This window comes from Oncorhynchus clarkii, chromosome 23 (genome assembly GCF_045791955.1).
Source record: "Oncorhynchus clarkii lewisi isolate Uvic-CL-2024 chromosome 23, UVic_Ocla_1.0, whole genome shotgun sequence".
In the NCBI taxonomy this organism is placed as follows: Eukaryota; Metazoa; Chordata; class Actinopteri; order Salmoniformes; family Salmonidae; genus Oncorhynchus; species Oncorhynchus clarkii.
This window is the reverse complement of record NC_092169.1, coordinates 62,156,092-62,181,486: the sequence shown is the minus strand read 5'-3', so window position 1 is coordinate 62,181,486 and position 25,395 is coordinate 62,156,092. Positions and strand designations below refer to the sequence as shown.

At 47.8% G+C, this 25,395-nt stretch overlaps 1 protein-coding gene across 1 annotated transcript in view; it reads right to left on the bottom strand.

Annotated features, from left to right (window-relative positions):
- LOC139381221 (probable JmjC domain-containing histone demethylation protein 2C) overlaps window positions 1-25,395 on the bottom strand; it is a 235,668-nt gene that overhangs the window by 91,130 nt on the left and 119,143 nt on the right. The window contains exons 4-7 of the mRNA XM_071124680.1: window positions 9,636-9,741; window positions 6,055-6,179; window positions 4,492-4,632; window positions 4,008-4,049 (exon numbers count right to left, since the gene is read on the bottom strand). Coding sequence (XP_070980781.1) covers window positions 4,008-4,049; window positions 4,492-4,632; window positions 6,055-6,179; window positions 9,636-9,741 — 414 coding nt within the window. The remainder of the gene's footprint in view (window positions 1-4,007; window positions 4,050-4,491; window positions 4,633-6,054; window positions 6,180-9,635; window positions 9,742-25,395) is intronic.

Here is a 25,395-nt window from a genome sequence, read left to right as displayed (position 1 = left end):
CTGACTTAGTGCTACGGTACTATTACCCTGCTGTCTGACTTAGTGCTACGGTACTATTACCCTGCTGTCTGACTTAGTGCTACGGTACTATTACCCTGCTGTCTGACTTAGTGCTACGGTACTATTACCCTGCTGTCTGACTTAGTGCTACGGTACTATTGCCCTGCTGTCTGACTTAGTGCTACGCTACGGTACTATTACCCTGCTGTCTGACTTAGTGCTACGGTACTATTACCCTGCTGTCTGACTTAGTGCTACGGTACTATTACCCTGCTGTCTGACTTAGTGCTACGGTACTATTACCCTACTGTCTGACTTAGTGCTACGGTACTATTACCATGCTGTTTGACTTAGTGCTACGGTACTATTACCCTGCTGTCTGACTTAGTGCTACGGTACTATTACCCTGCTGTCTGACTTAGTGCTACGGTACTATTACCCTGCTGTCTGACTTAGTGCTACGGTACTATTACCCTGCTGTCTGACTTAGTGCTACGGTACTATTACCCTGCTGTCTGACTTAGTGCTACGGTACTATAACCCTGCTGTCTCACTTAGTGCTACGGTACTATTACCTGCTGTCTGACTTAGTGCTACGGTACCATTACCCTGCTGTCTGACTTAGTGCTACGGTACCATTACCCTGCTGTCTGACTTAGTGCTACGGTACTATTACCCTGCTGTCTGACTTAGTGCTACGGTACTATTACCCTACTGTCTGACTTAGTGCTACGGTCCTATTACCCTGCTGTCTGACTTAGTGCTACGGTACTATTACCCTGCTGTCTGACTTAGTGCTACGGTACTATTACCCTGCTGTCTGACTTAGTGCTACGGTACGGTACTATTACCCTGCTGTCTGACTTAATGCTACGGTACTATTACCCTGCTGTCTGACTTAGTGCTACGGTACTATTACCCTGCTCTCTGACTTAGTGCTACGGTACTATTACCCTGCTGTCTGACTTAGTGCTACGGTACTATTACCCTGCTGTCTGACTTAGTGCTACGGTACTATTACCCTGCTGTGTGACTTAGTGCTACGGTACTATTACCCTGCTGTCTGACTTAGTGCTACGGTACTATTACCCTGCTGTCTGACTTAGTGCTACGGTACTATTACCCTGCTGTCTGACTTAGTGCTACGCTACGGTACTATTACCCTGCTGTCTGACTTAGTGCTATGGTACTATTACCCTGCTGTCTGACTTAGTGCTACGGTACTATTACCCTGCTGTCTGACTTAGTGCTACGGTACTATTACCCTGCTGTCTGACTTAGTGCTACGGTACTATTACCCTGCTGTCTGACTTAGTGCTACGCTACGGTACTATTACCCTGCTGTCTGACTTAGTGCTACGCTACGGTACTATTACCCTGCTGTCTGACTTAGTGCTACGCTACGGTACTATTACCCTGCTGTCTGACTTAGTGCTACGGTACTATTACCCTGCTGTCTGACTTAGTGCTACGCTAGGGTACTATTACCCTGCTGTCTGACTTAGTGCTACGCTACGGTACTATTACCCTGCTGTCTGACTTAGTGCTACGGTACTATAACCCTGCTGTCTCACTTAGTGCTACGGTACTATTACCTGCTGTCTGACTTAGTGCTACGGTACCATTACCCTGCTGTCTGACTTAGTGCTACGGTACTATTACCCTGCTGTCTGACTTAGTGCTACGGTCCTATTACCCTGCTGTCTGACTTAGTGCTACGCTACGGTACTATTACCCTGCTCTCTGACTTAGTGCTACGGTACTATTACCCTGCTGTCTGACTTAGTGCTACGGTACTATTACCCTGCTGTCTGACTTAGTGCTACGGTACTATTACCCTGCTGTGTGACTTAGTGCTACGGTACTATTACCCTGCTGTCTGACTTAGTGCTACGGTACTATTACCCTGCTGTCTGACTTAGTGCTACGGTACTATTACCCTGCTGTCTGACTTAGTGCTACGCTACGGTACTATTACCCTGCTGTCTGACTTAGTGCTATGGTACTATTACCCTGCTGTCTGACTTAGTGCTACGGTACTATTACCCTGCTGTCTGACTTAGTGCTACGGTACTATTACCCTGCTGTCTGACTTAGTGCTACGGTACTATTACCCTGCTGTCTGACTTAGTGCTACGCTACGGTACTATTACCCTGCTGTCTGACTTAGTGCTACGCTACGGTACTATTACCCTGCTGTCTGACTTAGTGCTACGCTACGGTACTATTACCCTGCTGTCTGACTTAGTGCTACGGTACTATTACCCTGCTGTCTGACTTAGTGCTACGCTAGGGTACTATTACCCTGCTGTCTGACTTAGTGCTACGCTACAGTACTATTACCCTGCTGTCTGACTTAGTGCTACGGTACTATAACCCTGCTGTCTCACTTAGTGCTACGGTACTATTACCTGCTGTCTGACTTAGTGCTACGGTACCATTACCCTGCTGTCTGACTTAGTGCTACGGTACTATTACCCTGCTGTCTGACTTAGTGCTACGGTCCTATTACCCTGCTGTCTGACTTAGTGCTACGCTACGGTACTATTACCCTGCTGTCTGACTTAGTGCTACGGTACTATTACCCTGCTCTCTGACTTAGTGCTACGGTCCTATTACCCTGCTGTCTGACTTAGTGCTACTACCACCACTACCACTACCACCACCACTACTACTACACCTAACACCACCACTACCACACCTAACACCACTACACTTACCACCACCACTACCACACCTACCACCACTACACTTACCACCACCAGTACGCCTACCACCATCACTACACCTACCACCACCACTACTACACATACCACCGCCACCACCACTACCACCACTAACTACACTTACCACCACCACCACTACACCTACCACCACCACCACTACTACACCTACCACCACCACCACCACTACACCTACCACCACCACCACCACTACCCCTACAACCACCACCACCACTACACCTACCACCACCACCACTACACCTACCACCACTACTACACCTACCACCACTACTACCACCACCACCACACCTACCACCACCACCACTACCACTACCACCACCACTACCACCACCACTACCACCGCTACTACTACACCTACCACCACCACTACTACCACCACTACTAACCACCTATACTACCACCACCACCACTACCACCACCACTACTACTACCACCACCACTACCACCCACCTATACTACCACCACCACCACTACTACTACTACCACCACCACTACTACTACCACCACTACCACCACCACCACTACCACTACACCTACCACCACCACCACCACCACTACTACTACCACTACCACCACCACTACACCTACCACAACCACCTATACTACTACCACCACCACCACTACTACTATACCTACCACTACCACCACCACTAACCACCTATACTACCACCACCACCACCACTACTACACCTACCACCACTACTACTACACCTACCACCACCACTACACCCACCACCACTACTACCACCACCACCAACCACCTATATTACCACTACCACCACTACTACTACTACCACCACTACCACCACCACCACTACTACTACACCTACCACCACCACTACTACACCTACCACCACGACTACCACACCTACCACCACCACTACTACTACACCTACCACCACCACTACTACTACACCCACCACCACTACTACCACCACCACTACTACCACCACCACCAACCACCTATATTACCACTACCACCACTACTACTGCCACCACCACTACCACCACCACCACTACACCTACCACCACCACTACTACTACACCCACCACCACTACTACCACCACCACCACCACCCACCTATATTACCACTACCACCACTACTACTACCACCACTACTACCACCACCACCACCACTACTACTACTACTACTACCACCACCACTACTACCACCACCACTACTACTACACCTACCACCACGACTACCACTACCACTACTAGGGTACTACAGAGGAAGAGAGGAGGCCTCTGGACGGTGGTACCTGCTCTCTTCCTGTGGTGCCGGTGGGTCTCCCTCCTGCTGTCTGTTGACGAATTGGATAACAACATGGCGGCACAGAGAGATCTGGTTCCTGATAAAGGGACCAGCAACACCACTGATTGATTGGAAGCTAAATTGTATCTGTTTAGTTGCATACCACTGACATGGTTACTTTAGAGCTGTCCACACTGACAGACAGCTGGTGGAAAGGATAAAGCCAAACTGACAACAACAACAACATGTAAAGACAGAAATCAGCACCAATGAAATAACAAATGACTAACAAGTCACGTGACACTAACGAACAGCATTAGTAGACCTATCAACACTGAGACTGATGGACAGATGCTTCCAGCAGAGAGAGGGTTAACATGTGTGTGTGTGTGTGTGTGCGCAGGCGTGGGTTTATGTGTGTGTGTTAACATGTGTGTATGTGTGTGTGTGTGTGTGTGTGTGTGTGTGTGTGTGTGTGTGTGTGTACTCACGTGGGCAGAGTTGTTCTGGTTGGAACGGGACCTGCGTCGGGACTGGATACCGATGTTCTCTCCTTTCAGCAGAGAGTGGACCACATCGTCCAGAAAGGTCATCTGGATCATAGAGGGGTCAACATTCTGGGGCTCTAGAACCTAGTAGAGGTCACAGACAGAGAGACAGGGGTCAACGTTCTGGGGCTTAGAAACCTAGTAGAGGTCACAGACAGAGACAACGTTCTGGGGCTCTAGAACCTAGTAGAGGTCACAGACAGAGAGACAGGGGTCAACGCTCTGGGGCTTAGGAACCTAGTAGAGGTCACAGACAGGCGTCAACATTCTGGGGCAATAGAACCTACTAGAGGTCACAGACAGAGACAGACAGGGGTCAACGTTCTGGGGCTCTAGAACCTAGTAGAGGTCACAGACAGAGACAGACAGGGGTCATAGAGGGGTCAACGTTCTGTGTTGGAGTATAGAGGTGTATTTAACATGAAGACAGGAGTATAGAGGTGTATTTAATATGGAGGAGTATAGAGGTGTATTTAATATGGAGACAGGAGTATAGAGGTGTATTTAATATGGAGGAGTATAGAGGTGTATTTAATATGGAGACAGGAGTATAGAGGTGTATTTAATATGGAGCAGTATAGAGGTGTATTTAATATGGAGGAGTATAGAGGTGTATTTAATATGGAGACAGGAGTATAGAGGTGTATTTAATATGGAGACAGGAGTATAGAGGTGTATTTAATATGGAGACAGGAGTATAGAGGTGTATTTAATATGGAGACAGGAGTATAGAGGTGTATTTAACATGGAGACAGGAGTATAGAGGTGTATTTAATATGGAGGAGTATAGAGGTGTATTTAATATGGAGACAGGAGTATAGAGGTGTATTTAATATGGAGGAGTATAGAGGTGTATTTAATATGAAGACAGGAGTATAGAGGTGTATTTAATATGGAGGAGTATAGAGGTGTATTTAATATGGAGACAGGAGTATAGAGGTGTATTTAATATGGAGGAGTATAGAGGTGTATTTAATATGGAGACAGGAGTATAGAGGTGTATTTAATATGGAGACAGGAGTATAGAGGTGTATTTAATATGGAGACAGGAGTATAGAGGTGTATTTAATATGGAGACAGGAGTATAGAGGTGTATTTAATATGGAGACAGGAGTATAGAGGTGTATTTAATATGGAGACAGGAGTATAGAGGTGTATTTAATATGGAGACAGGAGTATAGAGGTGTATTTAATATGGAGACAGGAGTATAGAGGTGTATTTAATATGGAGACAGGAGTATAGAGGTGTATTTAATATAGAGGAGTATAGAGGTGTATTTAATATAGAGGAGTATAGAGGTGTATTTAATATAAAGACAGGAGTATAGAGGTGTATTTAATATGGAGGAGTATAGAGGTGTATTTAATGTAAAGACGGGACTATAGAGGTGTATTTAATATGGAGACAGGAGTATAGAGGTGTATTTAATATGGAGGAGTATAGAGGTGTATTTAACATGGAGGAGTATAGAGGTGTATTTAATATAAAGACGGGAGTGTATTTACCTGGTCATTCATCACAACCATATTACGGCTGAAGAGGTCATGATGTGTGATGATCCCTGTGAACCACTGAGTGGCCGAGTCTTGTCTGTAAACACGAACTCGGTAACCATTTAATGAATACGGACCTGAAGGAGAGGGGACAGGAGCAACATGGTGACACACAGCATTGTGACAAACAGCATGGTGACACACAGCATGGTGACACACAGCATGGTGACACACAGCATGGTGACACACAGCATGGTGACACACAGCATGGTGACACACAGCATGGTGACACACAGCATGGTGGGGGTTAAACACAGACTGAAACTATTCACTTATTCCACTTCAGATACCAATTCAGACATCTGTAGCTCGGCTAGATGTACCAATTCAGACATCTGTAGCTAGGCTAGATGTACCAATTCAGACATCTGTAGCTAGGCTAGATGTACCAATTCAGACATCTGTAGCTCGGCTAGATGTACCAATTCAGACATCTGTAGCTCGGCTAGATGTACCAATTCAGACATCTGTAGCTCGGCTAGATGTACCAATTCAGACATCTGTAGCTAGGCTAGATGTACCAATTCAGACATCTGTAGCTCGGCTAGATGTACCAATTCAGACATCTGTAGCTCGGCTAGATGTACCAATTCAGACATCTGTAGCTCGGCTAGATGTACCAATTCAGACATCTGTAGCTCGGCTAGATGTACCAATTCAGACATCTGTAGCTAGGCTAGATGTACCAATTCAGACATCTGTAGCTAGGCTAGATGTACCAATTCAGACATCTATAGCTAGGCTAGATGTACCAATTCAGACATCTATAGCTAGGCTAGATGTACCAATTCAGACATCTGTAGCTCGGCTAGATGTACCAATTCAGACATCTGTAGCTAGGCTAGATGTACCAATTCAGACATCTGTAGCTCGGCTAGATGTACAAATTCAGACATCTGTAGCTCGGCTAGATGTACCAATTCAGACATCTGTAGCTCGGCTAGATGTACCAATTCAGACATCTGTAGCTCGGCTAGATGTACCAATTCAGACATCTGTAGCTAGGCTAGATGTACCAATTCAGACATCTGTAGCTCGGCTAGATGTACCAATTCAGACATCTGTAGCTAGGCTAGATGTACCAATTCAGACATCTGTAGCTCGGCTAGATGTACCAATTCAGACATCTGTAGCTCGGCTAGATGTACCAATTCAGACATCTGTAGCTCGGCTAGATGTACCAATTCAGACATCTGTAGCTAGGCTAGATGTACCAATTCAGACAACTGTAGCTAGGCTAGATGTACCAATTCAGACAACTGTAGCTAGGCTAGATGTACCAATTCAGACAACTGTAGCTAGGCTAGATGTACCAATTCAGACATCTGTAGCTCGGCTAGATGTACCAATTCAGACATCTGTAGCTAGGCTAGATGTACCAATTCAGACATCTGTAGCTCGGCTAGATGTACCAATTCAGACATCTGTAGCTCGGCTAGATGTACCAATTCAGACATCTGTAGCTAGGCTAGATGTACCAATTCAGACAACTGTAGCTAGGCTAGATGTACCAATTCAGACAACTGTAGCTAGGCTAGATGTACCAATTCAGACAACTGTAGCTAGGCTAGATGTTCTTCCTGACCCGCTATACACATTCAATATCAGAGACCTGTCTGAAACGCTTCAACTGTCTCTCTGTCCATTAGCACCACAGAGAGGTCCCTGAGGTACATGCACCTTGGCCAGAGTCTACAGACAAGACAGATCTGGTTACTAGACTAGGGAGTCCATTAGCACCACAGAGAGGTCCATGAGGTACATGCACCTTGGCCAGAGTCTACAGACAAGACAGATCTGGTTACTAGACTAGGGAGTCCATTAGCACCACAGAGAGGTCCCTGAGGTACATGCACCTTGGCCAGCGTCTACAGACAAGACAGATCTGGTTACTAGACTAGGGAGTCCATTAGCACCACAGAGAGGTCCCTGAGGTACATGCACCTTGGCCAGAGTCTACAGACAAGACAGATCTGTTTACTAGACTAGGGAGTCCATTAGCACCACAGAGAGGTCCATGAGGTACATGCACCTTGGCCAGCGTCTACAGACAAGACAGATCCCCATTACAATGTGGATGTTGTTAACAAGCGCAAGACCACAGAGCTTCATCAGCTGTGGTCAAACACACTGACTAACAGACCATCTCCTCCTCACAACACACGGACTAACAGACAGTCTCCTCCTCACAACACACGGACTAACAGACAGTCTCCTCCTCACAACACACTGACTAACAGACAGTCTCCTCCTCACAACACACTGACTAACAGACAGTCTCCTCCTCACAACACACTGACTAACAGACAGTCTCCTCCTCACAACACACGGACTAACAGACAGTCTCCTCCTCACAACACACTGACTAACAGACAGTCTCCTCCTGACAACACACGGACTAACAGACAGTCTCCTCCTCACAACACACTGACTAACAGACAGTCTCCTCTGGTGTCTGATGTCAGTACCAGCAGACACAGGACCAGGTATGGAAATCAGTGTCGGCTTGGATAGATACCACGACAGAGTAGTGGTCAACAGTAGTGTTCTATATAGGGAATAGGGCTCTGGTCAACAGTAGTGTTCTATATAGGGAATAGGGCTCTGGTCAACAGTAGTGTTCTATATAGGGAATAGGGCTCTGGTCAACAGTAGTGTTCTATATAGGGAATAGGGCTCTGGTCAACAGTAGTGTTCTATATAGGGAATAGGGCTCTGGTCAACAGTAGTGTTCTATATAGGGAATAGGGCTCTGGTCATCAGTAGTGTTCTATATAGGGAATAGGGCTCTGGTCAACAGTAGTGTTCTATATAGGGAATAGGGCTCTGGTCAACAGTAGTGTTCTATATAGGGAATAGGGCTCTGGTCAACAGTAGTGTTCTATATAGGGAATAGGGCTCTGGTCAACAGTAGTGTTCTATATAGGGAATAGGGCTCTGGTCAACAGTAGTGTTCTATATAGGGAATAGGGCTCTGGTCAACAGTAGTGTTCTATATAGGGAATAGGGCTCTGGTCATCAGTAGTGTTCTATATAGGGAATAGGGCTCTGGTCAACAGTAGTGTTCTATATAGGGAATAGGGCTCTGGTCAACAGTAGTGTTCTATATAGGGAATAGGGCTCTGGTCAACAGTAGTGTTCTATATAGGGAATAGGGCTCTGGTCAACAGTAGTGTTCTATATAGGGAATAGGGCTCTGGTCAACAGTAGTGCTCTATATAGGGAATAGGGCTCTGGTCAACAGTAGTGCTCTATATAGGGAATAGGGCTCTGGTCAACAGTAGTGTTCCATATAGGGAATAGGGCTCTGGTCAACAGTAGTGTTCTATATAGGGAATAGGACTCTGGTCAACAGTAGTGTTCTATATAGGGAATAGGGCTCTGGTCAACAGTAGTGTTCTATATAGGGAATAGGACTCTGGTCAACAGTAGTGTTCTATATAGGGAATAGGGCTCGAAGGACTAAGCATCATCACAGTGAACAGACAAGTTGGTTGGGTTTGTTAAATATTAAACACATCAGTGTTTCTTACCTTGCAAAAAAATGTCCTGAACCTTTTGATCTTTGAGCCAGAACCTGACCTCTTCATGAAGCTGAGGGTTGTCCCTGAGAACAGGACTCAAACTATCCACTTCCTCCTGCAGACACAGACGGAGGAGCGGACACGTTAGAACCCTATTATATACATACTAAAGACCATTCAGTACATTACAACTGGAGGTAGAACCCTATTATATACATACTAAAGACCATTCAGTACATTACAACTGGAGGTAGAACCCTAATATATACATACTAAAGACCATTCAGTACATTACAACTGGAGGTAGAACCCTATTATATACATACTAAAGACCATTCAGTACATTACAACTGGGGGTAGAACCCTATTATATACATACTAAAGACCATTCAGTACATTACAACTGGAGGTAGAACCCTATTATATACATACTAAAGACCATTCAGTACATTACAACTGGAGGTAGAACCCTATTATATACATACTAAAGACCATTCAGTACATTACAACTGGAGGTAGAACCCTATTATATACATACTAAAGACCATTCAGTACATTACAACTGGAGGTAGAACCCTATTATATACATACTAAAGACCATCCAGTACATTACAACTGGAGGTAGAACCCTATTATATACATACTAAAGACCATTCAGTACATTACAACTGGAGGTAGAACCCTATTATATACATACTAAAGACCATTCAGTACATTACAACTGGAGGTAGAACCCTATTATATACATACTAAAGACCATTCAGTACATTACAACTGGAGGTAGAACCCTATTATATACATACTAAAGACCATTCAGTACATTACAACTGGGGGTAGAACCCTATTATATATATACTAAAGACCATTCAGTACATTACAACTGGAGGTAGAACCCTAATATATACATACTAAAGACCATTCAGTACATTACAACTGGAGGTAGAACCCTATTATATACATACTAAAGACCATTCAGTACATTACAACTGGAGGTAGAACCCTATTATATACATACTAAAGACCATTCAGTACATTACAACTGGAGGTAGAACCCTATTATATACATACTAAAGACCATTCAGTACATTACAACTGGAGGTAGAACCCTGTTATATACATACTAAAGACCATTCAGTACATTACAACTGGAGGTAGAACCCTATTATATACATACTAAAGACCATTCAGTACATTACAACTGGAGGTAGAACCCTATTATATACATACTAAAGACCATTCAGTACATTACAACTGGAGGTAGAACCCTATTATATACATACTAAAGACCATTCAGTACATTACAACTGGGGGTAGAACCCTATTATATACATACTAAAGACCATTCAGTACATTACAACTGGAGGTAGAACCCTATTATATACATACTAAAGACCATTCAGTACATTACAACTGGAGGTAGAACCCTATTATATACATACTAAAGACCATTCAGTACATTACAACTGGAGGTAGAACCCTATTATATACATACTAAAGACCATTCAGTACATTACAACTGGAGGTAGAACCCTATTATATACATACTAAAGACCATTCAGTACATTACAACTGGAGGTAGAACCCTATTATATACATACTAAAGACCATTCAGTACATTACAACTGGGGGTAGAACCCTATTATATACATACTAAAGACCATTCAGTACATTACAACTGGGGGTAGAACCCTATTATATACATACTAAAGACCATTCAGTACATTACAACTGGAGGTAGAACCCTATTATATACATACTAAAGACCATTCAGTACATTACAACTGGAGGTAGAACCCTATTATATACATACTAAAGACCATTCAGTACATTACAACTGGAGGTAGAACCCTATTATATACATACTAAAGACCATTCAGTACATTACAACTGGGGGTAGAACCCTATTATATACATACTAAAGACCATTCAGTACATTACAACTGGAGGTAGAACCCTATTATATACATACTAAAGACCATTCAGTACATTACAACTGGAGGTAGAACCCTATTATATATATACTAAAGACCATTCAGTACATTACAACTGGAGGTAGAACCCTATTATATACATACTAAAGACCATTCAGTACATTACAACTGGAGGTAGAACCCTATTATATACATACTAAAGACCATTCAGTACATTACAACTGGAGGTAGAACCCTATTATATACATACTAAAGACCATTCAGTACATTACAACTGGGGTTAGAACCTGTGTATTATACCAGACAATACATTACATATTTACTACAATTAAAAACCAAGAAACCATCTTTTAAGTGAGAAGTAGGCACTGGTCTGAAGCAGAAAATGAGGAAATTCATGAGCCCCACGATGTCTACTTTCCTTTCATCCAGCACCAATGTCTACTCCACCCATGCTCTACCAAGGTTTTCCAGCACCAATGTCTACTCCACCCATGCTCTACCAAGGTTTTCCAGCACCAATGTCTACTCCACCCATGCTCTACCAAGGTTTTCCAGCACCAATGTCTACTCCACCCATGCTCCACCAAGGTTTTCCAGCACCAATGTCTACTCCACCCTTGCTCCGCCCAAGTCAACCATCCTTAATCTTTGGTCTTTTGCTCGAGGCATGGTTCACATACTTTTTCTTGCCACTGTGTGTGTGTGTGTGTGTGTGTGTGTGTGTGTGTGTGTGTGTGTGTGTGTGTGTGTGTGTGTGTGTGTGTGTGTGTGTGTGTATTCCAGGGTTTTTCTTTATTTTCTACATTGTAGAATAATAGTGAAGACGTCAAAACTATGAAATAACACATGGAATTATGTAGTCACCAGAAACCTGTGTATTTTAGATTCATCAGCTACCCTTTGCTTTGATGACAGCTCTGCACTTGATATATAGACAGTAGATCTGGGTCTAACTGTGTGTAGATATGGAGGAAGAGAACCAGACAACAGATCTGTGTCTACCTGTGTGTAGATATGGAGGAAGAGAAGAGAACCAGACAACAACAGATCTGTGTCTACCTGTGTGTAGATATGGAGGAAGAGAACCAGACAACAACAGATCTGTGTCTAACTGTGTGTAGATATGGAGGAAGAGAACCAGACAACAACAGATCTGTGTCTACCTGTGTGTAGATATGGAGGAAGAGAAGAGAACCAGACAATAACAGATCTGTGTCTACCTGTGTGTAGATATGGAGGAAGAGAAGAGAACCAGACAACAACAGATCTGTGTCTAACTGTGTGTAGATATGGAGGAAGAGAAGAGAACCAGACAGACCACAGATCTGTATCTAACTGTGTGTAGATATGGAGGAAGAGAAGAGAACCAGACAGACAACAACAGATCTGTGTCTAACTGCGTAGATATGGAGGAAGAGAAGAGAGCCAGACAGACAACAACAGATCTGTATCTAACTGTGTGTAGATATGGAGGAAGAGAAGAGAACCAGACAACAACAGATCTGTGTCTAACTGTGTGTAGATATGGAGGAAGAGAAGAGAGCCAGACAGACAACAGATCTGTATCTAACTGTGTGTATATATGGAGGAAGAGAAAGGAAGGAGCCAGTAAACTGTGAATTTGTATTAGGACAGAATAGCTAACAGTAAAATGGCCCACTATATTTTCCTGGGTTTAGACAGACCATGTCAACCAAGTTGGTCATCTTTTTCCACCCACATAAACACACTAAGTTTAAAAGCAAACTGGCTAGGGGGCTGGGAGGACCCTAACCCTGGCTGGGGGGCTGGGAGGACCCTAACCCTGGCTGGGGGGCTGGGAGGACCCTAACCCTGGCTGGGGGGCCTCCGGTATTTCTCAGCCTCCAGTATTTATGCTGCAGTAGTTTATGTGCCGGGGGGCTAGGGTCAGTTTGTTATATCTGGAGTACTTCTCCTGTCCTATTTGGTGTCCTGTGTGAATCTAAGTGTGCGTTCTCTAATTCTCTCCTTCTCTCTTTCTCTCTCTCGGAGGACCTGAGCCCTAGGACCATGCCCCAGGACTACCTGACATGATGACTCCTTGCTGTCCCCAGTCCACCTGGCTGTGCTGCTGCTCCAGTTTCAACTGTTCTGCCTTATTATTATTCGACCATGCTGGTCATTTATGAACATTTGAACATCTTGGCCATGTTCTGTTATAATCTCCACCCGGCACAGCCAGAAGAGGACTGGCCATCCCACATATGCTCTCTCTAATTCTCTCTTTCTTTCTCTCTCTCGGAGGACCTGAGCCCTAGGACCATGCCCCAGGAATACCTGACATGATGACTCCTTGCTGTCCCAAGTCCACCTGACTGTGCTGCTGCTCCAGTTTCAACTATTCTGCCTTATTATTATTCGACCATGCTGGTCATTTATGAACATTTGAACATCTTGACCATGTTTTGTTATAATCTCCACCCGGCACAGCCAGAAGAGGACTGGCCACCCCACATAGCCTGGTTCCTCTCTAGGTTTCTTCCTAGGTTTTGGCCTTTCTAGGGAGTTTTTCCTAGCCACTGTGCTTCTACACCTGCATTGCTTGCTGTTTGGGGTTTTAGGCTGGGTTTCTGTACAGCACTTTGAGATATCAGCTGATGTACGAAGGGCTATATAAATAAATTTGATTTGATTTGATTTGGGGGGCTGTGAGGACCGAGCTGGGGGACTGGGAGGACCGAGCTGGGGGACTGGGAGGACCCTAACCCTGGCTGGGGGCTGGGAGGACCCTAACCCTGTCTGGATGGGCTGGCTGGGGGTCTGGGAGGACCCTAACCCTGGCTGGGGGTCTGGGAGGACCCTAACCCTGTCTGGATGGGCTGGCTGGGGGTCTGGGAGGACCCTAACCCTGGCTGGGGGTCTGGGAGGACCCTAACCCTGGCTGGGGGGCTGGGAGGACCCTAACCCTGGCTGGGGGACTGGGAGGACCCTAACCCTGGCTGGGGGGCTGGGAGGACCCTAACCCTGGCTGGGGGTCTGGGAGGACCCTGACCCTCCCCTTCTCTCTCTGGCCCTCCCCCCCCCCTTTCTCTCTCTGTCCCTCCTCCCCTCCCCTTCTCTCTCTGTCCCTCCTCCCCTCCCCTTCTCTCTCTGGCCCTCCTCCCCTCCCCTTCTCTCTCTGGCCCTCCTCCCCTCCCCTTCTCTCTCTGGCCCTCCTCCCCTCCCCTTCTCTCTCTGGCCCTCCTCCCCTCCCCTTCTCTCTCTGGCCCTCCTCCCCTCCCCTTCTCTCTCTGGCCCTCCTCCCCTCCCCTTCTCTCTCTGGCCCTCCTCCCCTCCCCTTTTCTCTCTGGCCCTCCTCCCCTCCCCTTTTCTCTCTGGCCCCCCGCCCCTCCCCTTCTCTCTCTGGCCCTCCCCCCCCCTTCTCTCTCTGGCCCTCCTCCCCTCCCCTTCTCTCTCTGGCCCCCCCCCCCCCTTCTCTCTCTGACCCTCCTGTATGGTTGGTAGACCTATACATCCATCCATTGGACAGTCAACAGTATGGTTGGTAGACCTATACATCCATAGACAGTCAACAGTATGGTTGGTAAACCTATACATCCATCCATTGGACAGTCAACAGTATGGTTGGTAGACCTATACATCCATCCATTAGACAGTCAACAGTATGGTTGGTAGACCTATACATCCATCCATTAGACAGTCAACAGTATGGTTGGTAGACCTATACATCCATAGACAGTCAACAGTATGGTTGGTAGCCCTATACATCCATCCATTAGACAGTCAACAGTATGGTTGGTAGACCTATACATCCATAGACAGTCAACAGTATGGTTGGTAGCCCTATACATACATCCATTAGACAGTCAACAGTATGGTTGGTAGACCTATACATCCATTAGACAGTCAACAGTATGGTTGGTAGCCCTATACATCCATTAGACAGTAAACAGTATGGTTGGTAGACCTATACATCCATCAGACAGTCAACAGTATGGTTGGTAGACCTATACACCCATTAGACAGTCAACAGTATGGTTGGTAGACCTATACATCCATCAGACAGTCAACAGTATGGTTGGTAGACCTATACATCCATCCATAGACAGTCAACAGTATGGTTGGTAGACCTATACATCCATCAGACAGTCAACAGTATGGTTGGTAGACCTATACATCCATCCATTAGACAGTCAACAGTATGGTTGGTAGACCTATACATCCATCAGACAGTCAACAGTATGGTTGGTAGCGCTATACATCCATCCATTAGACAGTCAACAGTATGGTTGGTAGACCTATACATCCATCAGACAGTCAACAGTATGGTTGGTAGACCTATACATCCATTAGACAGTCAACAGTATGGTTGGTAGACCTATACACCCATTAGACGGTCAACAGTATGGTTGGTAGACCTATACATCCATCAGACAGTCAACAGTATGGTTGGTAGACCTATACATCCATTAGACAGTCAACAGTATGGTTGGTAGCCCTATACATCCATCCATTAGACAGTCAACAGTATGGTTGGTAGACCTATACATCCATCCATTAGACAGTCAACAGTATGGTTGGTAGACCTATACATCCATCCATTAGACAGTCAACAGTATGGTTGGTAGACCTATACATCCATCAGACAGTCAACAGTATGGTTGGTAGCCCTATACATCCATCCATTAGACAGTCAACAGTATGGTTGGTAGCCCTATACATCCATGCCATCAGCATACCACCCTGCATACCACTGCTGGCTTGCTTCTAAAGCTAAGCAGGGTTGGTCCTGGTCGGTCCCTGGATGGGAGACCAGATGCTGCTGGAAGTGGTGTTGGAGGGCCAGTAGGAGGCACTCTTTCCTCTGGTCTAAAAAAATGTCCCAATGAACCAGGGCAGTGATTGGGGACATTGCCCTGTGTAGGGTGCCGTCTTTCGGATGGGACGTTAAACGGGTGTCCTGACTCTGAGGTCATTAAAGATCCCATGACACTTATCGTAAGAGTAGGGGTGTTAACCCTGGTGTCCTGGCTAAATTCCCAATCTGGCCCTCAAACCATCACGGTCGGCTCATTCAGCCCCCAGGTCGTTGCTGTAACTGAGAATGTGTTCACAGGACTCAGTGAGGCAGGACTCAGTGGGACAGCAGCTCACTAGTGGGACAGCAGCTCAGACAGAACACGAGCAGGACTCAGTGGGACAGCAGCTCAGACAGAACACTAACATGACTCAGTGGGACAGCAGCTCAGACAGAACACTAGTGGGACAGCAGCTCAGACAGAACACGAGCAGGACTCAGTGGGACAGCAGCTCAGACAGAACACTAGCAGAACTCAGTGGGACAGCAGCTCAGACAGAACACTAACATGACTCAGTGGGACAGCAGCTCAGACAGAACAGGACTCAGTGGGACAGCAGCTCAGACAGAACACTAGCAGGACTCAGTGGGACAGCAGCTCAGACAGAACACGGCCAGACATATTAACTGTGTTCATTAACAATGAATGGGCTGAGCACTGTGTGTCTGACTGCCCAGTCCCATTACTGAGAGGCTCCACATGACTGAGCCCTGTTATTAGTATTCTCCAGGCTGCCTTGTAGAGGGCAATGAGGAGCAGCGCCCCCTGCTGTTATGAGGTCTCCTGAGCCACTCCAGTCTGCCTTGTAGAGGGCAATGAGGAGCAGCGCCCCCACCCTCTCTGGCTGCACGAGTCAAGGTGAGGGAGGAGACTTCATCACAAACCAGGCGATGCTTTTTATTTCACCTCCAGCCTCTCCTGTCTGATTGATGTTGCTGCAGTGCTATATATTCAGAGGCATCTCAAAATCTAAAAATTGTGACCAATACCAGGCCTCCTCCACAACCTGGGACCAATACCAGGCCTCCACCACGGCCTGGGACCAATACCAGGCATCCACAGTGGGACCATTACCGGCGCTCCCCCAGTACAACCTGTCCCATTACCAGAGCTCCCCCAGTACAACCTGTCCCATTACCAGAGCACCCCCAGTACAACCTGTCCCATTACCGGAGCTCCCCCAGTACAACCTGTCCCATTACCAGAGCTCCCCCAGTACAACCTGTCCCATTACCAGAGCACCCCCAGTACAACCTGTCCCAGTACAACCTGTCCCACTACCGGAGCTCCCCCAGTACAACCTGTCCCATCCGAATAGAGCTTTAGAGACATGACACAAAAATCACATCTTTAACAATATCATCTTTACAGTACAAACTGGAGTAAAGAGGTACAACAGATGGCCCCATTCAAATACAAAGCAAGACTGGCAATATAACAAAGAGCAGCACGGTGTCTAGCTGGATAAGAGCAGCACGGCGTCTAGCTGGATAAGAGCAGCACGGCGTCTAGCTGGATAAGAGCAGCACGGCGTCTAGCTGGATAAGAGCAGCACGGCGTCTAGCTGGATAAGAGCAGCACGGCGTCTAGCTGGATAAGAGCAGCACGGCGTCTAGCTGGATAAGAGCAGCACGGCGTCTAGCTGGATAAGAGCAGCACGGCGTCTAGCTGGATAAGAGCAGCACGGTGTCTAGCTGGAAAAGAGCAGCACGGTGTCTAGCTGGATAAGAGCCGCACGGTGTCTAGCTGGATAAGAGCAGCACGGGGTCTAGCTGGATAAGTGAAGCATGGTGTCTAGCTGGATAAGTGCAGCATGGGGTCTAGCTGGATAAGAGCAGCACGGTGTCTAGCTGGATAAGAGCAGCATGGGGTCTAGCTGGATAAGAGCAGCACGGTGTCTAGCTGGATAAGAGCAGCATGGTGTCTATCTGGATAAGAGCAGCACGGTGTCTAGCTGGATAAGTGAAGCATGGTGTCTAGCTGGATAAGTGAAGCATGGTGTCTAGTTGGATAAGAGCAGCATGGTGTCTAGCTGGATAAGAGCAGCATGGTGTCTAGCTGGATAAGAGCAGCAATATAACAGAGAAACATGGTGTCTAGCTGAATAAGAGCAGCAATATAACAGAGAAACATGGTGTCTAGCTGGATAAGAGCAACATGGTGTCTAGCTGGATAAGAGCAGCAATATAACAGAGAAACATGGTGTCTAGCTGGATAAGAGCAGCATGGTGTCTAGCTAGACAACAAGGACAAGATGCATATCAGTGGAGGCTCCTCAGAGGAGGAAGGGGAGGACCATCCTACTCAGTGAATTTCATAAAAGAAAAAGATCCTTTTTAAACCAAACTATATTAAACATATCACGTCACCAAATAACTGATTAAAACAAAAGAAAGGAGGACCAAGGCTCTCTTAATATAATTTATTAAAGATGCCTTGGTCCTCCTTTCTGAGGAGGTGTCTAGGAGGAGGTGGTGTCTAGGAGGAAGAGTCTAGGAGGAGGTGGTGTCTAGGAGGAGTCTAGGAGGACGAAGAGGAGTCTAGGAGGAGGAGTCTAGGAGGAGGAGTATAGGAGGAGGTGGAGTCTAGGAGGAGGAGGTGGAGTCTAAGAAGAGAAGGAGGTGGTGTCTAGGAAGAGGAGGTGGTGGTGGAGTATAGGAGGAGGTGGTGGAGTCTAGGAGGAGGTGGTGGTGTCTAGGAGGAGGAGGTGGTGTCTAGGGGGAGGAGGTGGTGTCTAGGAGGAGGTGGTGGTGTCTAGGAGGAGGTGGTGGTGTCTAGGAGGTGGTGGTGGTGTCTAGGAGGTGGTGGTGGTGTCTAGGAGGTGGTGGTGGTGTCTAGGAGGTGGTGGTGGTGTCTAGGAGGTGGTGGTGGTGTCTAGGAGGTGGTGGTGGTGTCTAGGAGGAGGTGGTGGTGTCTAGGAGGAGGTGGTGGAGTCTAGGAGGAGGTGGTGGAGTCTAGGAGGAGGTGGTGGTGTCTAGGAGGAGGTGGTGGTGTCTAGGAGGAGGCGGTGGTGTCTAGGAGGAGGCGGTGTCTAGGAGGAGGAGGCGGTGTCTAGGAGGAGGAGGCGGTGTCTAGGAGGAGTAGGCGGTGTCTAGGAGGAGGAGGTGGTGGTGTCTAGGAGGTGGTGGAGTCTAGGAGGAGGTGGTGGAGTCTAGGAGGAGGTGGTGGAGTCTAGGAGGAGGTGGTGGAGTCTAGGAGGAGGAGGTTTCTAGGAGGAGGAGGTGGTGTCTAGGAGGAGGTGGTGTCTAGGAGGAGGAGGCGGTGTCTAGGAGGAGGAGGCGGTGTCTAGGAGGAGGAGGCGGTGTCTAGGAGGAGGAGGCGGTGTCTAGGAGGAGGAGGCGGTGTCTAGGAGGAGGAGGCGGTTTCTAGGAGGAGGAGGTGGAGTCTAGGAGGAGGAGGTGGAGTCTAGGAGGAGGTGGTGGAGTCTAGGAGGAGGTGGTGGAGTCTAGGAGGAGGTGGTGGAGTCTAGGAGGAGGTGGTGGAGTCTAGGAGGAGGTGGCGGTTTCTAGGAGGAGGAGGCGGTGTCTAGGAGGAGGAGGCGGTGTCTAGGAGGAGGAGGCGGTGTCTAGGAGGAGGTGGTGGTGTCTAGGAGGAGGTGGTGGTGTCTAGGAGGTGGTGGTGGTGGTGTCTAGGAGGAGGTGGTGGTGTCTAGGAGGAGGTGGTGGTGTCTAGGAGGAGGTGGTGGTGTCTAGGAGGAGGTGGTGGTGTCTAGGAGGAGGTGGTGGTGTCTAGGAGGAGGTGGTGGTGTCTAGGAGGAGGTGGTGGTGTCTAGGAGGAGGTGGTGGTGTCTAGGAGGAGGTGGTGGTGTCTAGGAGGAGGTGGTGGTGTCTAGGAGGAGGTGGTGGTGTCTAGGAGGAGGTGGTGGTGTCTAGGAGGAGGTGGTGGTGTCTAGGAGGAGGTGGTGGAGTCTAGGAGGAGGTGGTGGAGTCTAGGAGGAGGTGGTGGAGTCTAGGAGGAGGTGGTGGTGTCTAGGAGGTGGTGGTGTCTAGGAGGTGGTGGTGGTGTCTAGGAGGAGGTGGTGGTGTCTAGGAGGAGGTGGTGGAGTCTAGGAGGAGGTGGTGGAGTCTAGGAGGAGGTGGTGGAGTCTAGGAGGAGGTGGTGGAGTCTAGGAGGAGGTGGTGGAGTCTAGGAGGAGGTGGTGGAGTCTAGGAGGAGGTGGTGGAGTCTAGGAGGAGGTGGTGGAGTCTAGGAGGAGGTGGTGGAGTCTAGGAGGAGGTGGTGGAGTCTAGGAGGAGGTGGTGGTTTCTAGGAGGAGGAGGTTTCTAGGAGGAGGAGGTGGTGTCTAGGAGGAGGCGGTGTCTAGGAGGAGGCGGTGTCTAGGAGGAGGAGGCGGTGTCTAGGAGGAGGAGGCGGTGTCTAGGAGGAGGAGGTGGTTTCTAGGAGGGGGTGGTTTCTAGGAGGAGGAGGTGGTGTCTAAGAGGAGGAGGTAGTGTCTAGGAGGGGGTGGTTTCTAGGAGGAGGAGGTGGTGTCTAAGAGGAGGAGGTAGTGTCTAGGAGGGGGTGGTTTCTAGGAGGAGGAGGTGGTGTCTAGGAGGAGGAGGTGGAGTCTAGGAGGAGGAGGTGGTGTCTAGGAGGAGGAGGTGGAGTCTAGGAGGAGGAGGTGGTGTCTAGGAGGAGGTGGTGTCTAGGAGGAGGAGGTGGTGTCTAGGAGGAGAAGGTGATTCAGACTTTATACTCCCAGTTTAGCAACTGGGTCCGATACTATGGCAACCCAGTATGAGTGTCGTGAGTAAATGTCTTGTTGCTGGGGGCGATGTAATAAATATGGCTGCCGAGTGTAACACAGAAATGTGGGGGGAGGGGAGGGGGGGCTATGATACAAGGCTACAGTGTGGTGTTGTTTCTGGTTTGTCCTGTAATGTTCTGGGCTCTGCATGACTAAAGCATGATCTTATGTTGCTGGCTACATGTAATGTTGAACGCCCATAGTGAGTGTGTGTGTGTTCACGGAGTGTCGCTATAGTAACATGATACTACCCTGAGCGAAGGACAGAGACCCAAATGAACACTAGCGTGTGAGAGAAAGGGAGAGCTGTGAGACAGAGGGGGCTTTGTCTGTGCAGCCCTGCCTTCCTTCCAGGGAAAGCCATTAAGTTGTGTTGGTGCTACAGAACAGAGTAGCACTGTCAGTTCTGGATCACTGAGGGAGACTGTTGTGTAGCAGAGCCAACAGCTGCAGTCCCTTCTGCCACCCTGCTACAGTCACCCCACTACCCTGCTACAGTCACCCTGCTACAGTCACCTCACTACCCTGCTACAGTCACCCTGCTACAGTCACCTCACTACCCTGCTACAGTCACCCTGCTACAGTCACCTCACTACCCTGCTACAGTCACCCTGCTACAGTCACCTCACTACCCTGCTACCGCCACCCTGCTACCACCACCCTGCTACAGTCACCTCACCACCCTGCTACAGTCACCTCACTACCCTGCTACAGTCACCCTGCTACAGTCACCCTGCTACAGTCACCTCACCACCCTTCTACAGTCACCTCACTACCCTGCTACAGTCACCTCGCTACCCTGCTACAGTCACCCTGCTACAGTCACCTCACTACCCTGCTACAGTCACCCTGCTACAGTCACCTCACTACCCTGCTACAGTCACCCTGCTACAGTCACCTCACTACCCTGCTACAGTCACCCTGCTACAGTCACCTCACCACCCTGCTACAGTCACCCTGCTACAGTCACCTCACTACCCTGCTACAGTCACCTCGCTACCCTGCTACAGTCACCCTGCTACAGTCACCTCACTACCCTGCTACAGTCACCCTGCTACAGTCACCTCACTACCCTGCTACCGCCACCCTGCTACCACCACCCTGCTACAGTCACCTCACCACCCTGCTACAGTCACCTCACTACCCTGCTACAGTCACCCTGCTACAGTCACCCTGCTACAGTCACCTCACCACCCTTCTACAGTCACCTCACTACCCTGCTACAGTCACCTCGCTACCCTGCTACAGTCACCCTGCTACAGTCACCTCACTACCCTGCTACAGTCACCTCGCTACCCTGCTACAGTCACCCTGCTACAGTCACCTCACTACCCTGCTACAGTCACCCTGCTACAGTCACCTTACTACCCTGCTACCCCCACCCTGCTACAGTCACTTCACCACCCTGCTACAGTCACCCTGCTACAGTCACCTCACCACCCTGCTACAGTCACCTCACTACCCTGCTACAGTCACCTCACTACCCTGCTACAGTCACCTTACTACCCTGCTAGTCACCTTATTAGCCTGCTACAGTCACCTTGCTACAGTCACCTCGCTACCCTGCTATAGTCACCCTGCCAGTCACCTTGCTACAGTCACCTTACTACCCTGCTACCCTGCTACAGTCACCCTACTACAGTCACCTTCTTTCCTCTGACATTCTCAGCCTCTATGATACAGTTTTTACTGCTATCAAATCAAATGTATTTGTCACATACACATGGTTAGCAGATGTTAATGCGAGTGTAGCGAAATGCTTGTGCTTCTAGTTCCGACAATGCAGTTATAACCAACGAGTAATCTAACTAACAATTCCAAACTACTACCTTATACACACAAGTGTAAAGGGATGAAGAATATGTACATAAAGATATATGAATGAGTGATGGTACAGAATGGCATAGGCAAGATGCAGTAGATGGTATCGAGTACAGTATATAAATATGAGATGAGTACCGTAGGGTTTGTAAACATATAAAAGTGGCATAGTTTAAAGTGGCTAGTGATACATTACATTAAGATGGCAAGATGCAGTAGATGGTATAGAGTACAGTATATACATATGAGATGAGTAATGTAGGGCAAAAATTCTGTGCAACTTCCAGCGCGTGTTTACTGTGAAAACTGAGGCTGTACCTGCTTTAAGTTACAGTTTTACTGTGAACACTGAGGCTGTACCTGCTTTAAGTTACAGTTTTACTGTGAACACTGAGGCTGTACCTGCTTTAAGTTACAGTTTTACTGTAAACACTGAGGCTGTACCTGCTTTAAGTTACAGGTTTACTGTAAACACTGAGGCTGTACCTGCTTTAAGTTACAGTTTTACTGTGAACACTGAGGCTGTACCTGCTTTAAGTTACAGTTTTACTGTGAACACTGAGGCTGTACCTGCTTTAAGTTACAGTTTTACTGTGAACACTGAGGCTGTACCTGCTTTAAGTTACAGTTTTACTGTGAACACTGAGGCTGTACCTGCTTTAAGTTACATCTGCCTTGGAGATGGACCCGTGGATCGCGATCGACTCGAAATGCCCTCGAGATGGACCCGTGGATCGCGATCGACTAGGGATGCCTTGGAGATGGACCGGTGGATCGTGATCGACTAGGGATGCCTTGGAGATGGACCAGTGGATCGCAATCGACTAGGGATGCCTTGGAGATGGACCGGTGGATCGTGATCGACTAGGGATGCCTTGGAGATGGACCAGTGGATCGCGATCGACTAGGAATGCCTTGGAGATGGACCCGTGGATCGTGATCGACTAGGGATGCCTTGGAGATGGACCTGTGGATCGTGATCGACTAGGGATGCCTTGGAGATGGACCAGTGGATCGTGATCGACTAGGGATGCCTTGGAGATGGACCAGTGGATCGTGATCGACCGGTTGGTGACCACTGCCTGGAAAGTTGAGTGAAGTTTAATCTCGTGCTTCTCTCTCTGTGGGCTGATATTTTTGTGTGGCAGTCCCAGTCCCAGGGAGCTGCGGCAGTCCCTGAGCTACTGCCTGCATGGGAGGTCCCTTTGCTTTATCTTGGCCCTGAGCTACTGCCTGCATGGGAGGGAATAGGGAATGTTTTTTCCCTAAACAAATGAGGGATTTCAGTAACAGCACTTTTCAGTCGGAGCAACAAGTGAGAAACAACATGGCCGAAATGATGGTGCAGCTTCAGCACAGTCAGCGTGATAGACTGTGGTGTCTGTTCACTGCAGCAGGGAGGAGAAAGACAGTGTGATAGACACTTGCTGTGGTGTCTGTTCTCTGCAGCAGAGGAGAGAGACAGCGTGATAGACACTTGCTGTGGTGTCTGTTCTCTGCAGCAGAGAGGAGAGAGACAGCGTGATAGACACTTGCTGTGGTGCCTGTTCTCTGCAGCAGCGAGGAGAGAGATAACGTGCGCCAATCACACAGGCACTCACTGTCATATTTTAACAAAGCGTGGCCATCCCTCCTGAGTCATTTGGGTTGGTCGCCAAACCCACTGGCTCCAGGTCATCGAAAACTCTTTGCTAGGTAAAGTCCCCCCTTATCTCAGCTCACTGATCACCATAGCAACACCCACCCATAGCACGAGCTCCAGCAGGTATACTTCACTGGTCATCCCCAAAGCCAACACTTCCATTGGCTGCCTTTCCTTCCAGTTCTCTGCTGCCAATGACTGGAACGAATTGCAAAAATCACTGAAGCTGGAGTCTCACATCTCCCTCACTAACTTTAAGCATCAGCTGTCAGAGCAGCTTACCGATCTCTGTACCTGTACCCATCTGTAAATAGCCCACCCAACTACCTCATCCCCATATTGTTACTTACCCTCTTGCTCTTTTGCACCCCAGTATCTCTACTTGCACATCATCATCTGCACATCTATCACTCCAGTGTTAATGCTAAATCGTAATTATTTCACCTCTATGGCCTATTTATTCCTTTACCTCACTACTCTTCTACATTTGCACACACTATACATAGATTTTTCTATTGTGTTATTGACTGTACGTTTGTTTATGTGTAACTCTGTGTTGTTGTTTCTGTCTCACTACTTTGCTTTATCTTGGCCAGGTCTCAGTTGTAAATGAGAACTTGTTCTCAACTGGCCTACCTGGTTAAATAAAGGTGTTCTCAACTGGCCTACCTGGTTAAATAAAGGTGTTCTCAACTGACCTCCCTGGTTAAATAAAGGTGTTCTCAACTGACCTCCCTGGTTAAATAAAGGTGTTCTCAACTGGCCTACCTGGTTAAATAAAGGTGTTCTCAACTGACCTCCCTGGTTAAATAGAGGTGTTCTCAAC